This window comes from Globicephala melas, chromosome 13 (assembly GCF_963455315.2).
Source record: "Globicephala melas chromosome 13, mGloMel1.2, whole genome shotgun sequence".
Lineage (NCBI taxonomy): Eukaryota > Metazoa > Chordata > Mammalia > Artiodactyla > Delphinidae > Globicephala > Globicephala melas.
In genome coordinates, this window is record NC_083326.1 from 63,623,628 (window position 1) to 63,648,098 (window position 24,471).

Sequence of the window (24,471 nt, forward strand, 5' to 3'; positions counted from 1 at the left end):
CCCGCGTCTCCCCTCGGCGTTCCTTTTGGCTGTGAGGCAGCGTGGCGCAGAGGCTCTGGATTCTCAGTCCTACTCTAGCAGAGCCTCAGCTACTTCACCTGCGAAATGGGCATTCAGGAAGCTCAGGCTGCCATGAGAAGCGTGGGTCTGTCTTGGGACCTGCTCCTCAGTACTGATTGGGCCAACGCCGCCAAACTGCCAAACCCGAGCTGCCTCTGACCTCTGAAGAAGCACTTCCTACCTCAAAACCTTTGCATGTGCTGTCCCCTCTAACTGGAGTGCCCTTCCTTCAAAATCCAGATCCAAGACATTGGTCTGAGGAGCCTTCCCTAACCCCGGGGGCAGCAAAGGGGTTGCTCCCTCCTCTGGGCGCTCACAGACCGAACTTCCTTGGTGTGACACTGAGCGTTCTGTGGTCTGTGGTCGTGCCTGTCTCATCATCTTTCTCCCTCATGAGAGTTTGCCCAATTACAGTGGAAGTCACACAGATCTGCAAATGTGTGAGTTTTAATTTTAAGATAATGTCTAATATGTTGCAGGGTCCTACAGGGGACCAGTCCCAATAGAGGAAGAAGAGGCAGGGTCTGTCCTGCCTCCACTGCCAGCCATCAGTGGCACTGGACGTCTTGGGGGCTGAGCATCTCCTGGAGGCCGCTGAGGCCTCTTGGGAGGTGAGCCAGGCAGCCGAAGGCAAGCACTGAGAGGGCTCAGGTTCTGCCCTGGGGGCTCCTGGGGAACTGGAGGTTGGCACCTGCCCCCCAGGCTTGGCCTCTGTCCCTGATGCCCCAACATGCTTGCCCAAGTCCGCTGCGTGCAAGCTCAGGATCCTTTCCCTGTGAGCCAGGACATGTCGCCAGTCCTGCAGGAATGAGGGAGGAGGAGTGAGGGTAGAAGGGAGCAGGTTCCCCTCTGGACACCAAGAGCAGCTAGCCCTTGAAGACAGCAGGGAGCTGTGCGAGGCCCTGGTGCCCAGCAGGGATGTGCACTTGGGCAGAGCGGGGAGACCACCAGGCGTAGGCTCTGGGCTGAGGTGGGAAAGGCTCGGAAGAAGGAGAGAACACACGTACTTGCTGTGCAGCACAAACAGCCTTTGCGAAGGCAAGAGGAAGAGACAGAGAAGGCCGGGGAGAGAGTGTGTCATTCCTGTCCCCCCTTGGTTCTCCGTTTCCAGTCTGAGCCCCCCCGCCCCCATCCTGTGGCCTCCAGGCTTTCCTCAGCCCTTGGTGGTGGTGGTGGGGGTTCTGTAGGCCACTGAGTCCACAGGGTGACTCCCAGTGGCACCATGCCAGGATGAGGGTAATGGCTGGTGTCCGGTGTTCTTCAGACCCTGAACAACACCCCACAACTCTGTCAGGATGTCCCCAGGGGCAACACTAGCTGCATTTCCCCATGGTTGTGTTCAACCATGTGCAGTGGGGTGTCCCGGGCTCAGTGATTGCCCAAGCAGTGGGTCTTAACCCTTCCCCGCAGCACTGGTCCTGCCCTGGACACAGCCTCTTTCCCTTCTACCCACCAAGAGCACAAATAACCAGCCCTCTCCCAAACCACAACCCTTGCCCCACACCACACCATAGCCCTGGGAGCCTCAGGCTGATTGATGGGGGGCGGGGCTGGGGAGAACACTGGAGGACTGTGGGGGCAGCTAGAACCAGCACCTCGGGGGACTTCTCCCCCCTCCCCAAGGCACCCAGTGCCCACACTCACTCCACCTCTCGCTTCCGGATGGTGCGGCCGGAGGCCAGCACCTCCGCCACCTTAGACACGATGGGATCGTAGTTCATGCTGGCCACGGAGATCACCTCGTCGCCTCTGCAGGGAGAGGTGGCCGAGCCTGAGGACTGCCCAGCAGCAGCCCCTGTCCTTGGAGACCCGAGTCCAGCTGAGGCCCAGGGAGGCTCTCGCTCAGGAATGTCCTGAGCTCCCAGCATGGCTTCTGCTCCTGCAGGACCCCATAGAGGCTCCAGCCTTCCTGCCCAGTGGGGTTCAGGGCGGGAACCTGTTCTGAGATCCCCACTCTCTACCTGTGTCACTTTCCTCGGTGTAAAAGTAGGGTGTCAACACCCCCCTCCAAGAACTGTCCCCACCTCCTCCCCTTTCCTGGCCGGCCCCTGCCTAGCTGCCTCCCGTGCCACTCGGCCCACCATCCAGGGAAGCCCCCTCCTCCGGAGCAGAGATTCTCCGGGACGAGCCCCCTTCCCGACTGAGTACCCGCTGCTTCCCGCCCCCGCCCCACCCCGTTGCTCTCACTTGGTGTAAAAAGCCACGAACTTCAGCTCGTCCAGATCCCCCTGGATAATGACGTCGTCGAAGCCTTCTCCGTACCCTGCGGGCCGGGAGGAAGGGACTGGGCTTCACGGGGTCCGCGCCCAGTGCCCTTCCAACTCTGCCCTGGACCCCAGGCCCCGCCCCTGCGGTTCTTTTAGGGGGGTCCTGGCCCCGCCCGCAGGGAGTTCCCTGCTTCCACCTGCGGCCGTCATGGCCCCGCCCCCTGGATGCTGCTAGCCCCGCCCTGACGTCCAAGCCCCGCCTCCTCACTCTGCCACACCTGGGCCCTGCCCGCGTCCGGGGCCCGTTGTTACCCGCGTAGCGCAGGCTCTTGCTGAACATGGCGGTCCATAGGTAGGGTACCGTGCTGATCTCCGCCTCCTGCGCCAGCATGTTCTGGGCCGCCACGCGTCCTGAGGGTCCCGGGGTCGTGAGAGCCCCGCCCCGAGCCCTCACCACCCCTCCACTGCCTGCCCCGGCTCTCTGGGGACGCCTGACAGGTGGGGCTATTCCCCCCCACCCCAGAGGTAAATCACTGCCCAACCCACTGTCCACCGCTGCTCGCAGATAATGCGTGCAGAGAGGGACACCAGGCCCAAACCTGGCCACTAAGATGAAGTGCCTGGACTGGGTCTGGAAGGGCTTGGCTTCCCGGGACCATTTCAGATGTGACACAGGCAACTAACCGGACAGGTCAGGTCTGAGGAGGGAGGCGGGCGAATGGGGCACCAGTGTCCAGGGAAGCAGGGATGACAGCCTCACTCAGAGCCCAAGACAGAATAGGGTGGGTGGCTCCCCAGTTTGGACAAGGCCCCACTGGACCCCTGTATTTGGAGGTCTGTGACAGTCCTTGGACCCTCCCAGTTAAACCTTAATTATACTCAGCTGATGAGTAGCTTTTGGTTCCTTCAAACCTAGCACCAACTTTAGACCTTGGACCCGAGCAGAAATTGGTACCAGGAGTGGGGTTTCAGGCACAGATGCTCAGATAACGTGAAGGCCGAGAGAAGGGAGGAGGGTGCAGGGGGTCTGGCCGTCCTCTCTCCGAGGCAGCTAACTGGCTGTACCTGCGGCTGAGAGGCCCAGACCAGGTGTGCACAGGGACCGCCCAAGGGGAGGGGGAAGGTTGTTCCTCAGAGAGCACAGCAGGTCCCCACTGAGCCCAGGTTTCCAGGCCCAGACGGCCACATCCCAGGGGCCTGCACGAGGCAGCTGGGTTCACAGAGCCAGTCAAGTGGCCCAAAGGGGAGAGTGGGGAGCTGGCCCGGGTTCTACTAAACCCCTCTCTCCCTCCCTGGGTGACTGCACAGGTTGGTGAGGAATTCTGCAGAACATGTGTCTCTGAGGACAAAAGGAAAGGAGAGGCTGGCTGGTGGAGGGACCAGCGAGGTGGGGCACTGTGGCTGGTGAAATGGGATGTCAAGAGGGCACTGGACGGAGGTCTGAGATGGGAGGTCTCTGTGAGCCGCCTTGACCACCTGCATGGGGCTGGCTGGACAGGCTGCCACAGAGCCTTGAATGGCTGACCCAGTGAGCAGGACCCAAGGCCAGCAACTGAGGGGGTGGGCCTGGGGAAGGCTGAGACTCTGGGACAGCCTCCCACCCCAAGCTGCTGCAGGGCTGGTGGTACCCTGGGCATGAGCCATCTGCCAGTGTGGGATGTTCACTTTCCGATTGTTCCTCCAGGCCAGGGGGAAGGTCACAGCGTCGCCAGCTGCAAACACGCCCGGGACATTGGTCTGCATCATCTGTGGGGAGGGGACCGGGACTCGTAGGTAGGACTGGCGCCCTGAGCGGGACCTCCCACCACCTCCGGCCCCAGCACACTGCCCGCCCTCCCCACCCAGCCCCACCTTGTTGACAGGGATGAAGCCTCGGGAATCCAGACCTATGCCGCTCTGCCTCAGGAAGCCCGTGGCAGGCACTGCACCTGGCAAGACAGGGGCCACTGTGTCCACTCCCCGGCCTCTCCCTCCTCCTGCCTCACTGCTCTGCACCACCACGCCCTTCACTCCCACAGTCCAGCCCAGACCGATCACCCAGCAGGTGGCACACCCTGTGCCTTCATGTCCTGTCTTCGCTGCCTGGAGCCCCACAGACCTCGGGGCTTCTCATCAGGCCTCAGGTGTAGCCTCCTCCGAGAAGCTCTCCATGAAGCCCCTGGTGGGGGTTGGCATGCCGAGCCTCCCCAGCCCATGCTGCCACCTCCCAGCTTTGTCCCTCCCCGGACTGGCACCTCAGCTGGAGCAGGGACTAATTAGAGGCTTTTCTGTGTCCTGCGGCTGCGCAGGGCTACTGGACAGGGGTCATTGGGAGCGTCCTCCATGCCAGGCCAGGCTAAGCTGGTACCACCCCCCCCCAACAACCCTGCCAAGGGGGTACGGTTGTGGTCCCCATTTTACAGAAGTGCAAACAGGCTGGGGGAGGAGAAGGGACTGGCCCAAGTTCACTGTCGAGCGTGTGCGGGTGACTATGCTCACTGCCACCGCCTGCCCCCCACTCACCAATGCCCACCACGCAGACGTCAGCCCGCAAGACCTTGCTGCTCTTCAGCACGACCTCCTTCAGCTGCAGAAAGCAGGAGTGAGCAGCTCCCGGGCACAGGGAAAGGGACAGAAAGCGGCGGGGGGTGGAGAAGGGCCCACCTTTCCCTCCTGGGCCCGCAGCTCCGACACCTCCGTCTGCATGTAGAACTTGACCCGGTTGCTCTCAAACATCTGCCACGTAGATTGATGGGTAGGCAGGGGTGAGAGCCAGGCGGGGGCAGGGCAGGTGCCCGGGGCGGTGGGTTCTGAGTGGGGTCTCACCTTCATGAGGGCACGACCAACGCGCTCCCCCAGAAACCTCCTGAAGGGCGTCTCCTCCAGCTCCACCACGGACACTGAGTGGGCCTTCTCAGTCAGGTAGGCGGCCACCTCCATCCCTGGGGCCAGGCGGGGAGGGCTCGCACCCTGCACTTCCCAGGGCCATTGCTGCCCCAGGCCCAGCCCGCACCCCCAGCTGCTCACCCAGGAAGCCGGCTCCCACGACCACAGCGTTGCGGCCCCGGGCCAACCTCACCACGCGGTTGGCGTCCTCGGGCGTCCGGATGGTGAACACATTCTCCACGTCTTTGCCTTTGCAGCTCAGGGTCTTAGGGCTGAGACACGGCAAGAGTCGGGGCGGGGCTCCCGGCACCCCGAGCCCTCCGCATACCGGCAGGGGCGTGGGGACCCCTCCCACCTGCTCCCGGGTGCCAGCAGCAGCTTGCTGTACTCCAGCTTGAAGCCATCCTTGAACACGGCCTTCTTGTTCCTCACGTCCACCGTGACCACCTGTGACCCCGCCGGGCAGAGCGAGGCCTCCGGGTCCCGCCCCACGCCCAGCGCCCACGAGGCCCTCTGCGAGGCTCTGCCACCTGGATGAACCTTCCTCCCTTTCCTGGCAACCTCTCCTGACCCTTTAAGTTTCAGGCACCACCTCCCCCTCAAAGCCCTCCTAATGCTCCCAAGTCCCAGCCCTGAGCAGACGGTCCGTGGCCCCACACACTGGGGCCCATGACCCCCTAGGCCTGGTGCCTGGGCAGCAGGGCCAGGAGGGCAGAGCACACCCATACTTCCTGGGGCCTCACGCCCTTCACGGTGCCCATGAAGCCTTCCCCAGGCCTGTTCCCCAGCATTGTCCATACCTGGGCCTCAGTGAGCACCTCGATGCCTTGGGCTCGGAAGAACTCCTTGGGCCTCAGGGCCAGCTGCTCCAGCTGTGCATCCAGAGACTGCAGGAGACGCCGGCTTGAGACAGGACCCTGCACCCCCAGGCTCCCACCCCTCTGCAGGCCCGGCCCCACCTGGCCAGTGACCAGGTGGCCACTGACCCATTTTATAACCGAGGACCAGGGCCTCGGGGTCTTGGGGGCTGGCAGCCTCGGTCACACAGGAGCTACAGGACAGAGCTCGACAAACCAGATCTTTCAGGGGCACTGCAGATGGGCCTGGCATGAACAGAGAGGGCAGCTGGCCAGACCCCCAAGGGGCGGCAAGCAAGGGTCCCAGTGGACCTAACTGTGCCCAGTGGGACATGGCTCTGGCCCTGCCTGGCCCCGCTCACGCTCACCCACCTTGCTAAGCTTGGGCCGGTCGTAGGGAAGGTGCCGGTCCAGAGTGCACAGGACGATCCTGTCTGAGAAGCCCTCCTGCCGCAGCGTCTCTGCACACACCAGGCCAGCTGCGCCTGAGCGGAGGGGACAGTGGGTCAGGAGCCTCCTCTCCCCCACCCCACCCTGCCCCTCACAACCCACCACCAACCTGCGCCCACGATGAGCACGTTGGTGCTGCTGCTGTGGCCAGCGCTTGGAGAGATGCACGTGGCCATCACCTTGGTCCTTCGCTGTAGCTGCAGGGCCTGGGGGTGGCCAGCGAGTTGGGGGCAACTGGAAGCTGGGGTCATTGCCGGGCTCCCTGTGCCCATCCCAGCAGGCCAGGTCCTGCTGCTCCAGTGCCACCTCATCCCCACCACACAGCCCTTCACTCTGCTCCCCAGCCACACCCGCTAGGCTCCCTCCCACCACAGGGCCCATGAACATGCTGTTTTCTGGGCCCAGAGGCCCTTCTCACCTCTCTCTTTTGCCTGAGCCCCAAGCTCCCCCCTCACCTGCTTGCTGGCCCGGACGTACACCTTCTCCTTCTCAATCTTCACCTGCAAGGGCTGTGTTGCTCAGGGCTGGGCTTTGGGGTGCTCCAGCCCCTGCACCCCCAGGCTCCCACCCCATTGCATGCCTGGCCCCACCTGGAACTTGTGCAGACTGTCCAGGCCAGGGAAGTCCTCCAGGTCTCCGGTGCTGATGTTGAAGCAGGCGCCATGCCAGGGGCAGCGCACCCGTCCACGGGACAGCACTCCTGGGAGGGGGCAGTGCTGGGCTGGGCCACCAGCAAGAGCTCCTCTCCAAGGACCCCTGTATCCAGCACCACTGGCCCTTCCCCACAGCCCAGGACACCCCACTAATAGACGGGGGCCTGGGGCCTAGTGGAGCGGGGGCTGAGCCTCCCTTGTGATGGGGGAGCCGCCAAGCCCCTGTCGGGGAGGTCCCGCCCTGCCCCCGTGGGCACCGACAGCTCACCTTTCACCAGGGGCGCACCATAGTGCGGACATTTGTGGCCCAGGGCATGGAACTCCCCGTTGTCTTTCACCAGCAACACCTTCCCCCAGCCCAGCTCCACTTCCCGCATCCTGGGAGGGGAGGGCCTGCCCTCAGAGGTCAGAGGTCGGAGAGCAGCCCCAGACCAGCAGGAGCCACAGAGGTGGTGGCCCCGATGGAGCCAGTCATGGGTCCCTTCCAGGCCTCCCAGCTGTCTTCCCACCTCAGCCTCCCACCCCCTCCCAGGCCCAGCACCCACTGGCCGTTCTCCAGGTCTTTGATGTGGCAGACAGCAGCCTCCAGGCAGTCCTGGGCACCAGGGTAGGGGTGGGGGGCGGGCAGGCGTTCCTCTGCATGGAAATGGCGGGCTGTGCCGTTGCCCTGGTAGGCCCGGGGGCTGCCCTTCCCGCCGGCAGACAGCTCCTCCTTGCCCCGGTCCTTCTCGGGCAGCACCACCTCGATCTTGAGCTCCACTGTGGGTGGGCAGGGGGGATGGCGGTGAGCCCCCAGCCCGGCCCACCCCATGAGCTCTGAGTGCGGGTTCTCCCCGGGCCTCCAGAAAGCCATCTGCACCACCAGCAAAAGGCAGAGCCAGGGTGCGGGGGGGTGGGGGGTGAGGGGGGCCCTGGACGAGCTTAAATTGATTTCTGCGTGTTCTCTTTTCCCCTAACAGAATTAGTGAGGGGGCACAACAAAGCTTACTCAACCCTGAAGCGACCCTTTCTCCAGGAATCCATGTGGAGGTGAGAACTCAGTGCTGGAGCCTTGCTGACCTTGAGGGAGTGGCCCCCATAGAGGACTGCGTCATCCCTGAGGACGCAGGGGCACGTTTGGGGCCTGAGAAACAGTGTGTCCAAAGCTGGACGCAGCCCAGTGCATGGCCTGTGAATCTGGGTAACGGGGGAATCGAGGGTTCCAGAGATTTGAAATTTTTTCAAAATTAAAAAAAAAAAGTGTATGCACCATAATTGCAACTTTAGATAGCTGCTCTCGCCAGTTTGAGAATCCTTCATTATTTGCCAGGCGCTGGGTGCAGGGGCCTTGGGGGTGAACCCCAACTGGGTGGTGCATGCAGAGGGCACAGCGCCGCCCTCACCAGTGGGGCCTCCTCTGGGGGGAGTTAGTGAGATTATCATTTTCTTCTTTATACTTCTCCGCATTTTCCAAATTCCCTACCATGTGCCTGGGGTATTTTTCTAATTAGAAGGGAACAATAAACAGAATTTTTAGCAGTGATAATCCGGCCTCCTGGGCTGCTGCTGCAAGGAGCGTGGAAGCTGAGCCGGGGGCACAGCGTGGGCCAGGGCCGAGGCCTGGGCAGGAGGCCCCCTCCCAACTCCCAAGGCCCCTGAGCCTCCAGGCCCCTCCCCCACAGACCTGACCCTCCAGAAACAAAGAACCCGGCTCACAGCTCCGGGCCTTAGCCCCTGCAGTTCCCTTGGCCTGGGCTGCTGTCCTGCCCTTCCCGGCTTGGGCTGGGCTCACGCCTGCCCATCCTCTCCCCCAGCCTGGTCTGGCCCCTCATCCTTCCTGTCCTAGCCCCCCTCCCCCCACCGCCGCCTCCCCTAAGGCTCAGGCACGCAAGAGACAGGGCTGAAGGTGGCTCCCTGATTCCAGCTGGGCAGGAAAGGCCCAGGAACACATCACGCTGAGGCTGTTGTGTCAGGTGGGGGGTTATGGGTGGGGTGGGTTTTTTCCTTCATTTTCCACGCTTTATGTAATGGTGTTAGAATGTTTTCAGAAGAATTAGAGAGACAGCTCACAGGAGCAGCCTGGCAGGGGCCCAGAGGACAGCCAAGCCAGGCTGTTTTCATCCTCTACCTCCTTCCAGAAGGCCCTGAGGTGCTCGCTGGTGTAGTCTAACGGGGGAAGACGTCAGGTCAGGAGCCTCAGGAGCTGCGGTGGATCCCTTAGACCCTTTCGGCAGACGCCTTCATTATAAAATGGAGAGAACAGTACCTACCTCTTCTGGGACAGTGGATACTGAAGGAAATAATAAATGTAACTCAGAGTAGATGCTCAATAGGTGAAGTTGGGTAGCTGTGTTTTATTGGTTAGCTCCGAGCCTCCTGGCTGCCGTGACAAAGAGGGAAAGCTTTTAGGTAGCACCAGTGGCCTAATAAAAGTCAGGTGACAAGATGCCAAGAGACCTGCACTACCTCCTAGTTCTGAGCTTACAAAGGACTGGCCTGGAACACTTCCTGAGGAACATGGGGCCCCTGAAGCACAGGGCACACAGAGGGGGCTCAGGAAGACTGTTCTAACATGCTCTGAGCCACAGGAGCCAGTGAGGTGGAAAGTGAGGAATTTGCAGAAGCCTCTTCTGCTCGCTCTGGTCTCCCTGTGGCCCCTCCTGACCCTCACTGAACTGTCATGGCCAGAACGCTCTCACTCCCACACCCTGATATTCCCCAAGCCTCACCCCAGACCTGCCACCATGGGCACCGGGGGCCCAAGCTCCTGCCCTCCTGCCACAGCCCACAGGAAGCCCAGCCCCCCAGAGAGGGGCTAACACCCTGTAAGTGCCTCCTACGTGCCAGGCCCATGCCAAGCACACTAGCCTGCACAGGGACACAACTATTAGTCCCATTTCACATGTGAGTACACAGAGGCTCAGAGAGGTGAAGTCACCTGCCCAAGGCCAAATAGCCAGGAACAGGCAGGGCTGGATTTGGGCTCAAGAGCCCAAATTCTTAGCACTGTCCCTGGTGTGGTAGGAGTGACCAGCCCTATACCAGGGGTCCTGGGGCCGGGGGTCCTGGGGCTTGGGGTCTGAGGCAGACCAGCCCTTTGTGGTCCTTTAAAGGAACCTACAGGTGGCATCTTCTGCCAGGGCCTCCTGTCAGCTCTGCAGTCCTACAGGAGCCTGATATGGGGCAGCCAGCATCCTCCTGTCTGCTTCTGACGGGAGAGAGTTGGGGTCAAGACAAGGGACATCATTTGCCCGAGGGCTGGGTGTCCGCAGCATGGGAGTCATGGGGCAGGCGCAGGTGGGTCCCTCTGCCTGGCAGGGCATCGCAGGTCTCCTCTTGCCTGCAAGTTCTCCCTCAGACCCAGGAAAAGGAGAAAAGGCTCATGGGCTCCAAGGTAATGGAGCTGATGGGTATCAGGTAAGGGGAGCTGGGGCGAGCTGGCCGGCGATCCCTGGGTGCACTACAGAGGCCTCTCTCAGCCTTGGTTTCTTCATCTGGGTCAGGCCTGCACACCCCTGCCTTCCGGGTGTTGTGAGGAGGGAAGAGGGAAAGTGGGGACTGGAGGGAGAGCCAGCACACAAGGGTCTCCGTGGAGAGCAGACCTAGGCATCCCCCAGCACCCTGCCCGCCCCCCAGCCCTGGGCTGGGACTGCTTGGGCCAGCCAGGGTGGGGATTTCCTCTACAAATGGGGAAGTGTGTCCAGAGAGGCCCAGGAGGCGGCCCACGGTCACATGGGGTCAGAAGAGGTGAAAAGGGCTAGGACATGTCCACTCCACCTCATAGCAATTTTGAGAGGTCAGGCTTATTTTTTAGGGGGAGGAGGTGAGGCTCAGAGGGGTATCTTGCACGCCCTTGGTCATGCAGTTGCTGAGGATGTCCCCGGAGCCCCCTTCCCCAGCGCTGAGGGAGATGCTCCTCTCTCCGACCCAGCAGCAGGAGGAACCCTCCCCTCCCCTTTCCGAGAAAGATTCCACTGTTATTCCCACCACCAGCACCCTAAGCCCCAAATAAAGAGGGCTCCAGCCCCCCCACTCCTGCCCACAGCGTTAACATTCGGCTGCAGCCCAGCCTGACCTACTTCGGAGGCAGGGGGAGGGGCAGGAGGAAGGTGGCAGGAAGAGGGAGGGAGGGAGCGAGCGACAGAGGGAGGGGGAAGGGAGAGGGTGAGAAGAGAGGAGGTACCTGGCTTGGGCTTGGAGAAGCAGCCACCCATGGTGAGTGGCCCGCAGATGGGTGGGGGGCAGGCACACAGGCTGCTGGCTGTGGAAGGCCTAGGGTGCCCCCTGAGGGGCTGGACCCCCCAAGGCCCTTAGAGATGCTGGAGCTGCCATCCCAGCTGGAGCTGCCTGCAGGGAGACAGGAGCATCTATGGGGACCAGGGCTTTGATGAGGGCTGTGGGTAAGGACACAGAGAGACACGAGTGGGGGCGCTTCTCAAAGAGGCTGCGTTGGAGCTGGGAACCCTCATGCGTAGGGGAGCCGGGTCCCAGAGGAATGGCACCTGGCACCATGGACGGCACCTCCCTTCCAGGCCCCCAGGCTCAGCACCCTCACTCTCCTCCCCCTTTGCCTGGGCCCCTCTGCCCCAACCTTAGCCACATTTCAGGCCCAGGAAATCCTCCCCGATTTCTGCTGCCCCCTCAAAATCCTGCAGCCTGGAGCCCTGGGACCCTCCATTCTCCAGGGAGGCCACCATGCCTGGGGTCAGACCCAGGTCACCTTGGCAGACCAGAGCCTTCCTGGTACTCGGGGTTTCTCCCTCCTCAATGGGGCAACATTTAGTTCTCCCCCCGCTCCCACCCTGGTGGGCAGCCCTGGATACCCACCTCTCCAAGGGCAGCCACTGCTTCTTGCTCCCAGCCCAACAGTGGACCGAGGCTGCCCGGCCCTGGAAGGCAGGGCAAGGGGGCAGGGGTCCAGGAGGCGGCCCAGCCTCCACCCCTCCCCGCAGTGTGAGCTGTGGCCAGGAGGGGATGGGGGCGGGGCTGGGCCAGTCCATTGGTCCCCAGGGAAACCCAGCTCCATGTGAACAGAAGTGGGCGGCCAGCCTGGGCCTGGTGGGGTTGGAGGAAAGTGAGGCCAGGCACACAGCTCCGGCTCCCACCCCCTCCCCTGCTCTTCCCCAAAGCCCCTGATGTTGAGGTCATACCCAACAGTAGATGGAGAAACTGAGGGGCCAAGGGATTGCCAAGATCAAGCAGCAGGTAGGGGCAACCAGGTGGTGTCCCACCTCCCTCCCACCTTAGTTACTTCCAAGACGGACAGGGACCCAGAAGCCCCTGTATCACCCTGCAAGCCATGGGGCTGGGGGAGGGGTCACCCCATCAACAAAGAGGTCCCTGCAGCCAAGGAGCCCTCAAGGCCACAGCGTGAGCCTTCCTTAACATGCAGCTTACAGACTGGACTTTGGAAGGCCCAGGACAAAGGTGTAGCTGCCTTGTTTACACTGACCTCCCCACAGTCCACCCCACTGTTATCCCTGCGGCTTCCCCCAGAAGTTTTTCCTGGAGTTTAAGTGGATGAGGCCCACTCGGTTTTGCCCAGATCCCAGCAAGGGCCCTGGGTGGGTGCTTAAGAGCAAGGGGGCTGAGAACCAGATGAAAAGGTTGGGGAGGGACTGTCTACTGCCCAGCACCTGGTCTCGCCTGCCCTAGAGGGCCGTCACAGGTGAGGAGGCAGTGGCACCTGAAGGCCACCTGGGTATACCCATGCTCTTTCCCCCACTCATTGCCAAGGCAGGTCCGTAAAACTGGGCCACCACCAGCCCACCTGCCCCCTACCTGGGCACAAGACCCCTCCACAGATCCTGGCTTTCCCTCTGGCTCAGCCCTGCCCACCCCCTTCCTGCCTCGCCTCAGGCCTCACCTACTGGGCCACAGATCCCAGAAAAGGTGGGACCTCAACTTGCCACCAGGTGCCTGTCGAGGCTGTTCCCTCCCTTCCCAGGTGCCCAGGTGTTCAGACCTTCCAGGGCCTTGGGCGTGGAAAGAGATTTGCTGGGCACGGAAACTTCTCCAGGTCTACTGTGTGCCAGGCTGGCGTGTAGCCCTCCTACCTCCTGCAGGCCCAGACACCCCAACCCAAGGCAAAGGTCCTCGTCAGGGGCATGGCGAGAGGGCACCCCAAGTTTTGGCAGAGTGCTGTCCCTTGTCCACAAACTGCCTAATGCAAAAAGTTGTAACAGTCCCCGAGTGCTGACCACCTACAGGAGCCTGCATCCTGTCCCCCGGGACCAGCCCTAGGGCCCCTTCTGGTGCAGGCTCCCCACTCCTCCGGGTCCCACGCTTCACCAGGGATCCCGTGGGCCCTTCCCACACCCACCCGAGAGGCTCCTGCTCAGCTCGGCCCCCAGTGGCTTCCAGTTTCCTGGGACAGCATCTGAGCTCCACAGCCGGCCCTCAAGTTCGGGGTGGGGGGGGCTGTGGCCCGCACCTCCTCCCCCACGGGGCTAGAGGCAAACCTCCTGCTTTGCATGTGCAGCCCGTCTCCCTGGGAAGTCCTTCCAGCTGCCTTCCCGCTCCCTCGGGCCGGGTCCCCGCACCGGACCGGCAGCCCAGGAAGGGGATCCGCACACAGCGGGGCCCCGAGGCGGCGAGAGGGCGGCACGTCAGGAGAGCGAGGGCGCTCTGCCTGGCCTGCCCCCTCCCCGGTGAGGCCCCCAATCCCCGACGAGTCAGCCCGAACCCGCGGGCTCACCTGCGCTCGGCGCGGACCTCCTCTCTGGAGCCGCCAGGGCTGCGGCGGGGCGGGCGGGGCAGGCGGGGCGGGGCTGGCGCTGCGGCGACAATGCGGCCGGAGCCCGAGGCCCCAGCACCGCCCGGCGGCCGCGCAGGTAGGAGCGGCCCGGGTCGGGATGCGAGGCTGTGGGAGGCAGCGGGGCCCTCTGGCCCTGGACGCCGGGCGGAATCTGGGTCCCCAGCATCCTCGCGACCCCCGCGGGGCGCCAGGCTGGGCCGCGCGCCGGGTCTCAGTGTTTTTCTTCTTCTTTCTTTCCTAAGTCTTGGAACCAGGGGTAGGCGGGCAGCGAGCGTGGGGGCAGGTGAATCACCCCCAGAAACCTCCCAAACCGCGCCTGACTGCCTGACACCTTGATTGCTTTGAGGGTTCAGCTCCGTCCTTCCGTCCACTGTCCCCACATCAAAACGTTCTACTTTATATTTTATGACATTTTCTGTTTCCCACATGTCATTATACCGGGAGAACTTCCTGGGTCGCCATAAATCATGGCCCACCCTGGTGTGTGTTGTGTCCCCTCCTCCACGAAGCCCTCCCTGAGCCGCCTCCCCAGACTGGATCTGGCCCTGCTGTTCCAGCTCCCGGCCCCTCCCAGGATTTTACCGTGTTGACTCCCCAGACTCTGCCTTGTGGTCAGGCAGGGCTTGTCCCTCCAGCAGACTGGGACTCATGACTGTGTGGGAAATGAATGAAGGGCACGTTCCCGGGAAGTGGTGTCTCATCTGTCACTAAAAACATGGGGCCATTGGGCCCGACATCAGCCACTAACTGTTGTCTCCTTCAGTGGCTGGTGTCATGCCCTCTTTTTTGCCATCTCCCCCCTTTCTGGGCCTCGCTCCCTTCTGGTTAGGATGCCAGGCTGACCGGCCTCTGAGGCAGTCCCTCTTTATGCCCCAGGCTGCCCAGGGGGGCAAGCACATCTCCCCTCGTTTTACAGATGGGGAAGCTCGGGGAGGCTGCGTGGCGCCCAGGGGAAGGAGCAGGGCCTGAATGGGTCACACTCATCCACCCCTCAGTCCACCCCTCGGGGTGTCCAACTGCCACAGGAGAGGCCCCGTCACTGGGCAGAAGGTGTTGCTTGGCCTTGTGCCCTTGGCCTCCAGTCAGCCTGCCCCTACTCCACACTCTGCTGACCTTGCAGCCCTGCCCCTCACCCCACAGCCCCCAGCCAGGAAGACACTGTGCCCTGTAAAGAAACATGGCTGTAGCTTTATGTGCATTTATTCCTTTGCTCTTCACAACAGCCTGAGGTGGAAGGTCCTCTGTGTCATCTCCATTTTACAGATGTGGAAGCTGAGGTTCAGAGAGGTTAGGGACTCCCCAAGGCCACGCTGCTGGTGAGTGGCAGAGACGTGGGTCCTGGCTGGCTGGCTGTGCTGGGCTTACAAAGCGGAGCTTGGGAGAGGGAGCGGGGAGGCCTGTCAGGCTCGGCCAAGGCTGCCACGTCTCCAGTGCAGATTTCGAGTCCTGATCTGTGACCTTTTTGAGTCAGTGAGCCCCTTCTGCCCCGGATTCCCCAAGAATCTGGGGGTAACTGCAGTGCCTCCAGCTGGAGATCCTCCAGGACACCAGGACAGGTTCAGAGGCAGCACAGGACACAGCAGGCGTGCAGGATGTGGGGTGGGGGCTGCTGAGCATGGGATGCCAGAGATGACATTGAGGGGACAGGTCAGTGTGGGGGGCTGTGGGGAGGCCAACAACCTGGGTAGATGCCCTGCATGGGGCAAGACCATTGTGGCCGCCTCCACCCTGCGGATGGACTCGAGGCTCTGGCTGCCCCATGGTGGGGCAGAAATGACCAGATCCTCATGGAGCAAAAGCTGAAACAGAAGGTAGGTGGGTGGGTGGCCTCACCAAAGCCCCGGGCTCGAAGGTGGTGCATGTGGACACCGGGACCCGGGGAGACTTAGGATGCCTCCAAGTCTTGGGCAGCCTGAGGTCCTGATCTTGCCCCGAGGATGATTCTGGCAACGTGGTAGCGTTCATCCCAGTGGCCTTGACAATACACAGACCCAGCAGACACCCCAAAGGCCAAGGTGTGAGAAGCAGGTGAAGGGGTGATCCCTGGGCCCCCCAGCATGCAAGCCTGTCCCTGTCTTCCTCACACCCACCCCTGTTCCCCACTCCTCTCAGCCTAGGGTCTCCAAGCTCTGACGTGCAGGGCTGTCCTTTTTTAGGCCACAAAGTGAGAGAACGGCGTCTAACATTGGGATTGACTCTGGCGCCCCCTGGAGGCCTACCTGAGAGTCCACAGGGCCCACCTGAGCCTTGGGGTTCAGAGGGCAGAGAGTGGACTCTTCCCTGGGGACTTAGGTGGATTTCCAGATGGGGAGACCTCGATTTGATTAACTGGTCCCCAGGAAATGCTGGGGGGGTCTGATATAGCACAGCCAGCATCCTAGCTGAGGCTGGCTGTGTTGAGGGGCAAGATAGGCAGGAATGGTGCCCTCAGCTACCCCGAGACTTATTCTTATGGAGGCAGACGCTGGGGGATCCCCAGGCTGGGGAGCCTTGGCTAAGCCCATCCCCACCGCTCCACTCCCGGCCTCATCCCTGACTCCCTGGCTTGCTCTGGTTGCTACAGCCCAGACTCCCTGCCCACATCCCAGGTGGGTCTACACAGCCTGACTGCCATGTCTCAGCACCCCAGGGTCCTCGGGGGCTCTCCGACCCCGTGAAGCCGGCTCCCACCAGCCTGTTTCAGCCCAGCCTCGACCCTCCCCAAGTTGCTGGTTTGTCGTGAGTCCTGTCTTGTCTCCGGGCTCAGGGTTGACCAGTTCTAGTTCCAGTCCCCATGGAGGGAGGGAAGGTCAGAGGGCTTTCCTAGGAGGTGGCAGGAGCCGAGGACAGATGAGCCCTTTGGAGTTCAGCAGAGAGAAGGGCGTCCAGGCAGGAGAAGTGTGTGGCAAAGACAAGGAGGTACGATGGCCAGTTCTGGGGACTCAGAATGTGTCAGTCCAGTCTGGCTCAAGTGCTGGGCTCTGGGCAGCAGCCTGGCATGCAGGCATCTCATAGGCCAGGGAGGAGCGGGCTAGGGGTTTTCATCACATGTGTCTTTGGGGAAAAAATACCAGCAACTAGGACTGGCACTGGACAGGGGGCAGGGGGGCCGGGAGGCACCTGGGGCAAGGACTGGACCAGAGTCAGCCCAGGAGCTGGAAGATGGGCCCTACCCCTGCAGCCCTTACTTAGACCTGAGGATTTCCTATCATCAAAACAGTGGGGGAACTCCCTGGCAGTCCAGTGATTAGTAGGACTTGGCACTTTCACTGCCAGGACCCGGTTCAATCCCTGGTCAGGGAACTAAGATCCCGCAAGCCACTTGGTACAGCCAAACACAACAAAAAAACCCCACTGGCAAAAACTTCCACACGCCAGGACAGACAGATGGGCTAGTATAAGGTGCCTCAGCCACATAGTAGAATACTGTTTAGCCATAAACAAGGTATCTACAGTGTTTGTAAAAATGTTATATTTTCATATATTATACATCACTGGCGAAAGTGTAAATTGAGGCAATCCCTATAAGAGGGCAATTTAGCGACAGCTCTGAAAACTGCCAGTGCCCAGAGCCTTTGACCCAGCAATCCCAGTCAGAGGAACTCACTTTAATGCATCTGCCCACCTGAGATTGGAAAGGACCTACATGCCCATCAATACCCGAGGTGGTTACCCGAGTGACAGCACATCCACCTCAAGGAACATGACACAGTGATGGAAGAGAACAGAGGCTCAGCTCTAAACAGACTGGGGGAATAAAGCAGGGTGCAGAACAGTAAGTGATCTATGCTGCCTTTCTGTAGAGAAAACATTAAAAAAGAGTACTTACAGATATATTTACTTGCATGCTGTAGAGTAACTCTGGAAAATACAGTAATAAACAGGCAACAGGAGACTGGGATGTGGAGTCGACAGGGTGGGTGGCCTTTCTCCAGACACAGGGCTTCTGAATGCTGTGCCCTATGGGTGTTGTCCCTCTAACCTCAATGCCAAAGCCAAACTCTCCCAACTCCTCGGAGGGCCGGCAGGGGCTTGGTCCCCCTGCTCCTGGCCCTGCCCTCCACACAGCTACTGGGCGGACCACCCGATCCACTGGCCAGCTTTGGCCACTGGGCAGCTCTGGGAGCCCACCCCAAGGGCTCCCCTTCCCGACCCCTCCCTCGGACCTCTAAGTTTGAACAGTGGGAGCCCTGCGGCTGTCTCTGGCACGTAGGCCTGGAGGGTGTAGCTGAGTCCCCTCCCCCTGCCCCCGTTTCAGTGCCAGGCTGCAAGGCACAGGCTACCTTGGGCTACAAGCCTGGGAGCCTGGGGAGAGTGCGATGGTGTCCCCAGGGCAAAAGGCGTGGGCAGGGGATGCCCCCCAATCTCTGCCGCCCCCCGTTGGACACAGGCCTCAACCTCCTGCCAGGGAGCCATGAGCAGGGCCAGGGCTTGAAGGATGAGTCACTCCAGGCCAGGATGCAAAGACGCTGTGGGGTGTCAAGACCTGGGCCCTGACACTCACCCCGTGGGGAGGCAGCTTCACTTCCCAGGGGTTCCCATCACGGAGGAATCCAGCCCAGCGTTGCTGAGCAAAATTTAACTTTCCAAGCAGAAAGTACTCTTCAAAGGTGTCTCTGAGGCCTTCCTTCTTCCAGGACGAGTGGACCGTTTGGAATCTCCCAAGCTTTCCAGCAACACAGCTTGAGATGATCCAGGTTGCACCTTCCTGGAGGTTCTACCACGACGACACTTGGACCTCTCTTGGCACACAAATAGGTGCGGGATAGCACTGGCTGGGGGGCGGCAGGGAAATCAGCGGGCCCCCCAACACCTCCAGTTGAAGGTCCCGGAGCCTGTCAGGAGGGCCACAGACAGGAGCAGAGGATTTAAGAAAGGCAGGTGAGTCTCATGCCCTGACCAGGGACAAGGCTGCTCCGAAACTTATGCTTCAGACAAGGCGCCCATTAGAGGGAGGACACCCAAGTTTCCTGGAGGATGCCGGGCCTGGAACTGCCACCCCGCCCCCGGGAGGCCAGGGTGTGAGTGGTGCTGGTGCCAAGCCCCACCCCTCCACTCAGTCCACAGCAGCAGGGCTGGGCAGGGCAACTCGCAGAAGCACCAGGTGGCCATTGCTTCACAGGTGTCTGGGCAGGTGCTTAACTGCTGGGGGGGCTGGGGGGGCTGAGGGGGGCCGAGGGCCTCCAAGGCAGCACTGAGGAGACACCAAAACACGAAAGCCGCTGCCACCGCCGGCTGATGCAAGTTTTATTGAGACAATGTACAAACAGGCCATGGAAACAAGGGTCTGATGCCGGGACCAGTAACGTAAAATGGAATACAAAAATAAAAAGGCACTGATCTGTTAAGAAAAGACACTCCATGTATTCTAAGAATATAAGTCATTTAATACTGTTAATTTTATAGCACAAAATAAAACAAGCTATGATCCCCAAAAATAATTTTAAAAGCTTACACATAAAATATTATTGCCTGAAGTTTATGATCTTTAAGTTACAGGTCAAAAGAGTTTTGTGTTGTGTTGTTGTCATTTTAAAACACACAGTGAAGACCGTCAAGAAGCAAGGCCACTGTTCCTCCCGCAGAGACCACGACCCTGTCTCAGAGGACTGTCCTTCCACTCCGTGAGAGCACACGCCCAGCTTGGGGCCACTGGCTGCAGCCACAGGGACACAGGCCTCCGGTCCCAGAGGGTGGAGGCTGAGGGCGAGCTCGGTGGTGTCTCGGGTTCGGTGTGAAAACAATCAGGATTCACTCATTTTAAGAGGTTAATGAACATAATATTATTAAAGGATTAAATTATAAACACCTGGCACAAAAACACCATCCCTTTTCAAAAATAAAATGTTCATATTCCTCTGAGCAAACTTAACAAGAGCAGTGGCCGCCGGTCCCGGCCCGCCTTGTGTGTAAACAGCTGGAGAAGGGAGTCAGCACAGGCCAGATGCTCAGGCTCAGGAGGGAGCAGCTGGCCCTCTCTCCTCAGGTTCCTGACCGTGAGCACAGAAGGGGTCTTATCTGGGTGACAAAGTCGTCGAAGGGCAGTCCATCCACATGTCCTTCTCTTCATCAGCTGTGTCCCCGGGCAGCAACACCGGGCAGAGGTGACAGGGACAACTCGCTTTCCAGGATAAGTACATTTTTAATCAAACTGTCAATTCCTTTAGCATATAATTTGTTCTCTTCCCCAGTGAGCTACTTTAACATCCACACATTTTCTTAAGTGACACACAGTAGAGCAGAGCAAGTAGCAATAATGGACAGTCCTAAGAGGAAGCCTGCCCAGGAGGGAAGCCCATGCCTCTGGAAGATTTGAGTCGCTTTCTGAAGCAGAGTCTTCCCAGATCCCTGGGGAGCCCAGGCCCAAAGCCAAGGTAGTGGGCTGTTTCTTATATATTTAGTGTGGAAAAAAAAGAATTACCCTGGCTGATTAAAAAACTAATAAGGTTCTAAGTCCAAAAGGTACTACTTTCGGCACACATCTCCAGTTCAGAGCTCAAGGCTCACCTAATTTGGGGCTCTGAATCTCTGGGGCAGCCCTGGAGACATGCACCTGGGCTGACGGACTGAACAGATGCCTTCTGAAGTAAACCTACATTTGCAGGGTGTTCTGATTCTGAAGTGATCCCCGTGAGGTGGGTCACGCTGTTTACTGGTCAGCAGACATGGCTGGAAGGAAACCTTGCTTTCCAAAAGGCCATATACTTCTTGTACTTGAGCCAACTACTGGCATCCAAAGGTGCCCAGCCTCTCGGCTAAATGTGGTTTAATAAGGCCTTAGGGTGTGTGCTCTCTTTGGACAAGGCACACGTCCCCCCCTTCTGTGAGAGACCCCCTTGGGTACTGGGTTACAGGCCACAGGGTAGGCATCATCCCCAGGTAGAGGGCAGGGGCCCAGCCACAAACGTGCCACTTGCCGTGGGGCTAGGCTGGGCCTGGACCCAGAACAAGAGGTGACTGCAACTCGGGCACCTTGGGAGCAAGAGGTGGCCACAGCTCTCACTGATCAGGAAGAGCCCACAAAGAAGCCTTTTCCAGGAAAACCACAGAGAGACAGGGCTACGTGAGCACCCTCAAGAGTCTTTAATATGATGGTTACCTACCTGATGGAACATTTGATTAAAGAGAAATTGAAACATGGTGGCCTTGCTGGTTCTGACCAGGATAACTGCTCGAAACCTCAAAACCCAAGACCCCTGGGAGCCAGGGCCGAGGCTACAGCAGATGCTCAGGGAGGACAGTTACTTATCAGGCTGAGACCACACCCCCAGGGCTGCTGGACGCATTCTCAGCTGAGGCCTGTCTTCAGCAGGGTCCAGAAGGGCAGGCACACTGAACTGCACAAAGGTTCCAGAATTCTAGTCGGCCGTGTGCCATAGACGTGGCATCGGTCACACACTGGTACCAGCTGACTCGTATGAACAGGCCTCTTTTAGCCAACAGGGAAAACTTAACATCAAATAAGTAATGGCTAATGATGCATTTCATTAGACATCAAATGCATCAACCAAGGCCCAGGGCTTACACCTTCTTGCTGGACAGCAGTGTGGACACAAGAACCACGGAGCCAGAATTAGCAGCACGATCTCTCTTGGGCAGCCTGGGGAGCTTGCTGGGGCAGGGAGAACTGGGCCTCAGTGAGTGGAATTTAACGATTCCTTAGTGAATTCAACGACTTTTTAAGGAAACTTGGGTCCTATACTTTCAAGGGGTGCATTCACTGAAAGCCTGGACAGGAAGCCAGCAAACAAGGTGAATCACACCACCCCCTGGCCCCTGGCTCTGATGCCTGCGGGGACAACGTCGTCCAAGAGGCTATGCACGCAGCTTGGAAGCCCACATCTGCTGGGTGGTGGTGGTGGTGGCTGTTTGCTATCTGGCAAGGTACCACCGGCAACCAAGACAGTACAGGCCTCTGCCTCAGGGCTCTTTTTCTTGCGCTCCTGCGGTGACAGCGGCTTCAGAGGCACGTGCCATCCCTCGTCTCATCACAAAAGCTAACCTGCTATTTAAAAACCTGTTCAGAACACACCAGTCTAATTAATTAAGTCTTCTAAAACCAAACCAAACAACAAGAGGGAAAAAAAAAAGAAAAGACAAGACTGACGTGGGGAGTTAGGGCAGAATTCCCTCTCCTGAAGGGTCCACTTCCTCTGCTCTTCATGGAAACCACGCCGGCGACGGCACCACCCATGGCTCCCAGTGGCAAGGCCTTGCTGTGGGCCCGAGCTCCCCTGGGACCCTGGGTCAGCCCAGGGACCGGCGGGGCGCTGGCCGGAAGGGAGCCCTGTCCTCGGCACCTCCTCTCACCTGTGTGCCTCCACCAGTGTTTCCAGTTTATGATCCAAAGAACTCTAAAATCAGCTACTCTTTGACAACACGACTATGATACAAATGCCGGGGCAGCCACTGTGAGCATTCCAATGTGTGGGAGGCTGCCCGCTGCAGAAGCTGGACGTTGGCAGCGCGTGTGACCTGCCCGAGAGGACGCTTCCCCGCTTGAAGGAGGCGTGTGGGGCAGGACGATGAAGCAGCAGGCACAGGGCAGCAGCATCATTCGTTTTCATCCGGGTTCTGAGGGTCGATGATTTTGACGTGCGTGAAGGGGAAGAGCCCTTTGCGCCCGTTCACCTCGCCTTCCCACTGGCCGTTTATGTTCATCCTTGTGACTTTCACGATGTCACCCACCTGTAAGGGGGAGAAAGAAGACGAAGTCAGCGTTTTCTCTGAAAACTAAATCACACATGCTATTTCACTGAAAGGAACCAACACATTTTCTTCTTAGGACTCTCATTTTTCTCAGTGCTTAGACCTAAAATCATGCTGTGGGCTTCCCTGGTGGTGCAGTGGTTAAGAATCCGCCTGCCAATGCAGGGGACACAGGTTCGATCCCTGGTGCAGGAAGATCCCACACGCTGCAGAGCAACTAAGCCCGTGCGCCACAACTACTGAGCCTGTGCTCTAAAGCCCACAAGCCACAACTACTGAAGCCCACGCACCTAGAGCCTGTGCTCCGCAACAAGAGAAGCCACCGCGATAAGAAGCCCGCACACTGCAAGGAAGACCCAACGCAGCCAAAAATAAATAAAATAAATTTATTAAAAAAAAAAAAAAAAGAATCTGCCTGCCAATGCAGGGGACATGGGTTCCAGCCCTGGTCCAGGAAGATCCCACATGCCATGGAGCAACTAAGCCCATGTGCCACGACTACTGAGCCTGAGCTCTGTAGCCCGCAAGCCACAACTACTGAGCCAGCACACTGCAACCACTGAAGTCCGTGTGCCTAGAGCCCGTGCTCCACAACGAGAGAAGCCACCACAACCAGAAGCCCATGCACCACAATGAAAAGTAGGCCCTGCTCACCGCAACTAGAGAAAGCCTGTGCGCAGCAACGAAGACCCAATGCAGACAAAAATTAAATAAAATCAGGCCGTGCCAAAGACACGAGGTGCCTACCAGCAAGCCAGGGTGCTTCTGCTCAGCTGTGAGAACATGCTCTGAGGCAGCCTTTTCCCCCCAGATTGGCTACTAACTCCAACGGCACAGAATGAACACCTGACTCTGAGAACGGTTCAACTCACGCAAAAAGTGCATTAAAAGAAACAAAGCGGGACTTCCCTGGTGGCGCAGTGGTTGAGAGTCCACCTGCCGATGCAGGGGACGCGGGTTTGTGCCCCGGTCCGGGAGGATGCCACATGCCGCGGAGCGGCTGGGCCCATGGGCCATGGCCGCTGAGCCTGTGCGTCCGGAGCCTGCACGTCCGGAGCCTGTGCTCCGCAACGGGAGAGGCCACAACAGTGAAAGGTCCGCGTACCGCAAAAAAAAAGAAACAAAGCCATCTCCACCCTCTTTCACGGGAAGGACACCCTGTCCGCTGCCTCCCCTGCAGCAGCGTCTCCCAGCGGCCAGTCTCGGGGGAAGGAAGCCCAGCTCAGAGAACCTTTTCAAACCAACCTTCAGCTTTAGGGTGGTAGGAATCCTACCTACGGCCAGAGGACAGGCACCAGCCAGGGGCTGCTTTGCTCATCAAGGGAAGGCAGCAATTTTGACTTGGGTGTGGTTTTCAAATTGTCTGCAGACCCTGAGCTCTGAGGAGGTGCTTTAAACTCCAACAGATGTCAGACTGGGACTTCAATCTTGTAAATGTGTATTTTATAAAAGTTATAATCAGAAGCAGTCAAGCGCGTTCCTGCCCCATTACTCCGTGCTGCCCTGCTGGCTGCTGCTCGTGTGTTTTCCTTGGAACGAAGCTTCTGTCCCACGTGTCTGATGGAAGGCCCCCGAGAATAGCAAGGTAAAGGGCAAAACACACCTCTCACTGCACGCAACAAAGTACACTCAGAAGTGAGCTGGTTGAGGGGGGTTAACACAAGATGGTATCTACCATTCACGTTATTTCCAATGTTTTCTGCCCATTGTAAAAGTCGATCACCCCCCCAACTGCCTTCTTAATTCTTGTAAATCTCAATTTACAAAACACCTTTATGTTAAAAAACTTTTAAGCTGACATCTATGGGGTTCCATGCAGTATTTCATTTTGGAAAAGGCATCTTCTGCTAAAGCTGCTGGGCTAGAGAGCTGACTGCTGGCCCGGAGTGACCAAGGGCCCCGGAGGCGCCCGGGGCTCCAGGCAGAGCCACACCTGCCCTTCCTGGCTCCCAGGC

General features: G+C 59.4%; 2 protein-coding genes across 21 annotated transcripts in view; both read right to left on the minus strand.

The window, feature by feature from the left end:
* Positions 1-256: 256 nt before the first annotated feature.
* AIFM3 (AIF family member 3) lies at positions 257-13,882 on the minus strand. Of its 20 annotated transcripts, none has more exons than XM_070047049.1 (21): positions 13,769-13,882; positions 11,255-11,418; positions 7,638-7,851; positions 7,361-7,470; positions 7,030-7,139; positions 6,895-6,939; positions 6,549-6,645; positions 6,362-6,474; positions 5,933-6,019; positions 5,488-5,579; positions 5,274-5,404; positions 5,073-5,188; positions 4,911-4,982; positions 4,770-4,833; positions 4,119-4,189; positions 3,869-4,013; positions 2,580-2,678; positions 2,248-2,323; positions 1,710-1,809; positions 1,068-1,088; positions 257-859 (listed from the first exon to the last, which is right to left on the minus strand). In XM_070047049.1, the coding sequence occupies exons 2-21, from the start codon at positions 11,283-11,285 to the stop codon at positions 374-376; spliced, it is 2,280 nt and encodes a 759-aa protein (XP_069903150.1). In that variant the 5' UTR covers positions 11,286-11,418; positions 13,769-13,882; the 3' UTR covers positions 257-373. The 20 variants fall into 20 exon arrangements, 12 of the variants coding, with proteins under 12 accessions (XP_069903150.1, XP_069903153.1, XP_030692192.2 ...); XM_070047052.1 differs by having other exon boundaries at positions 3,896-4,013; positions 4,119-4,195; XM_030836332.2 differs by having other exon boundaries at positions 4,119-4,195.
* A 5,143-nt stretch (positions 13,883-19,025) lies between these two features.
* CRKL (CRK like proto-oncogene, adaptor protein) overlaps positions 19,026-24,471 on the minus strand; it is a 31,763-nt gene continuing 26,317 nt past the window's right edge. Inside the window, exon 3 of the mRNA XM_030836318.2 lies at positions 19,026-22,495. Within this exon, the coding sequence (XP_030692178.1) occupies positions 22,361-22,495 (135 nt within the window). The 3' untranslated portion in view covers positions 19,026-22,360. The remainder of the gene's footprint in view (positions 22,496-24,471) is intronic.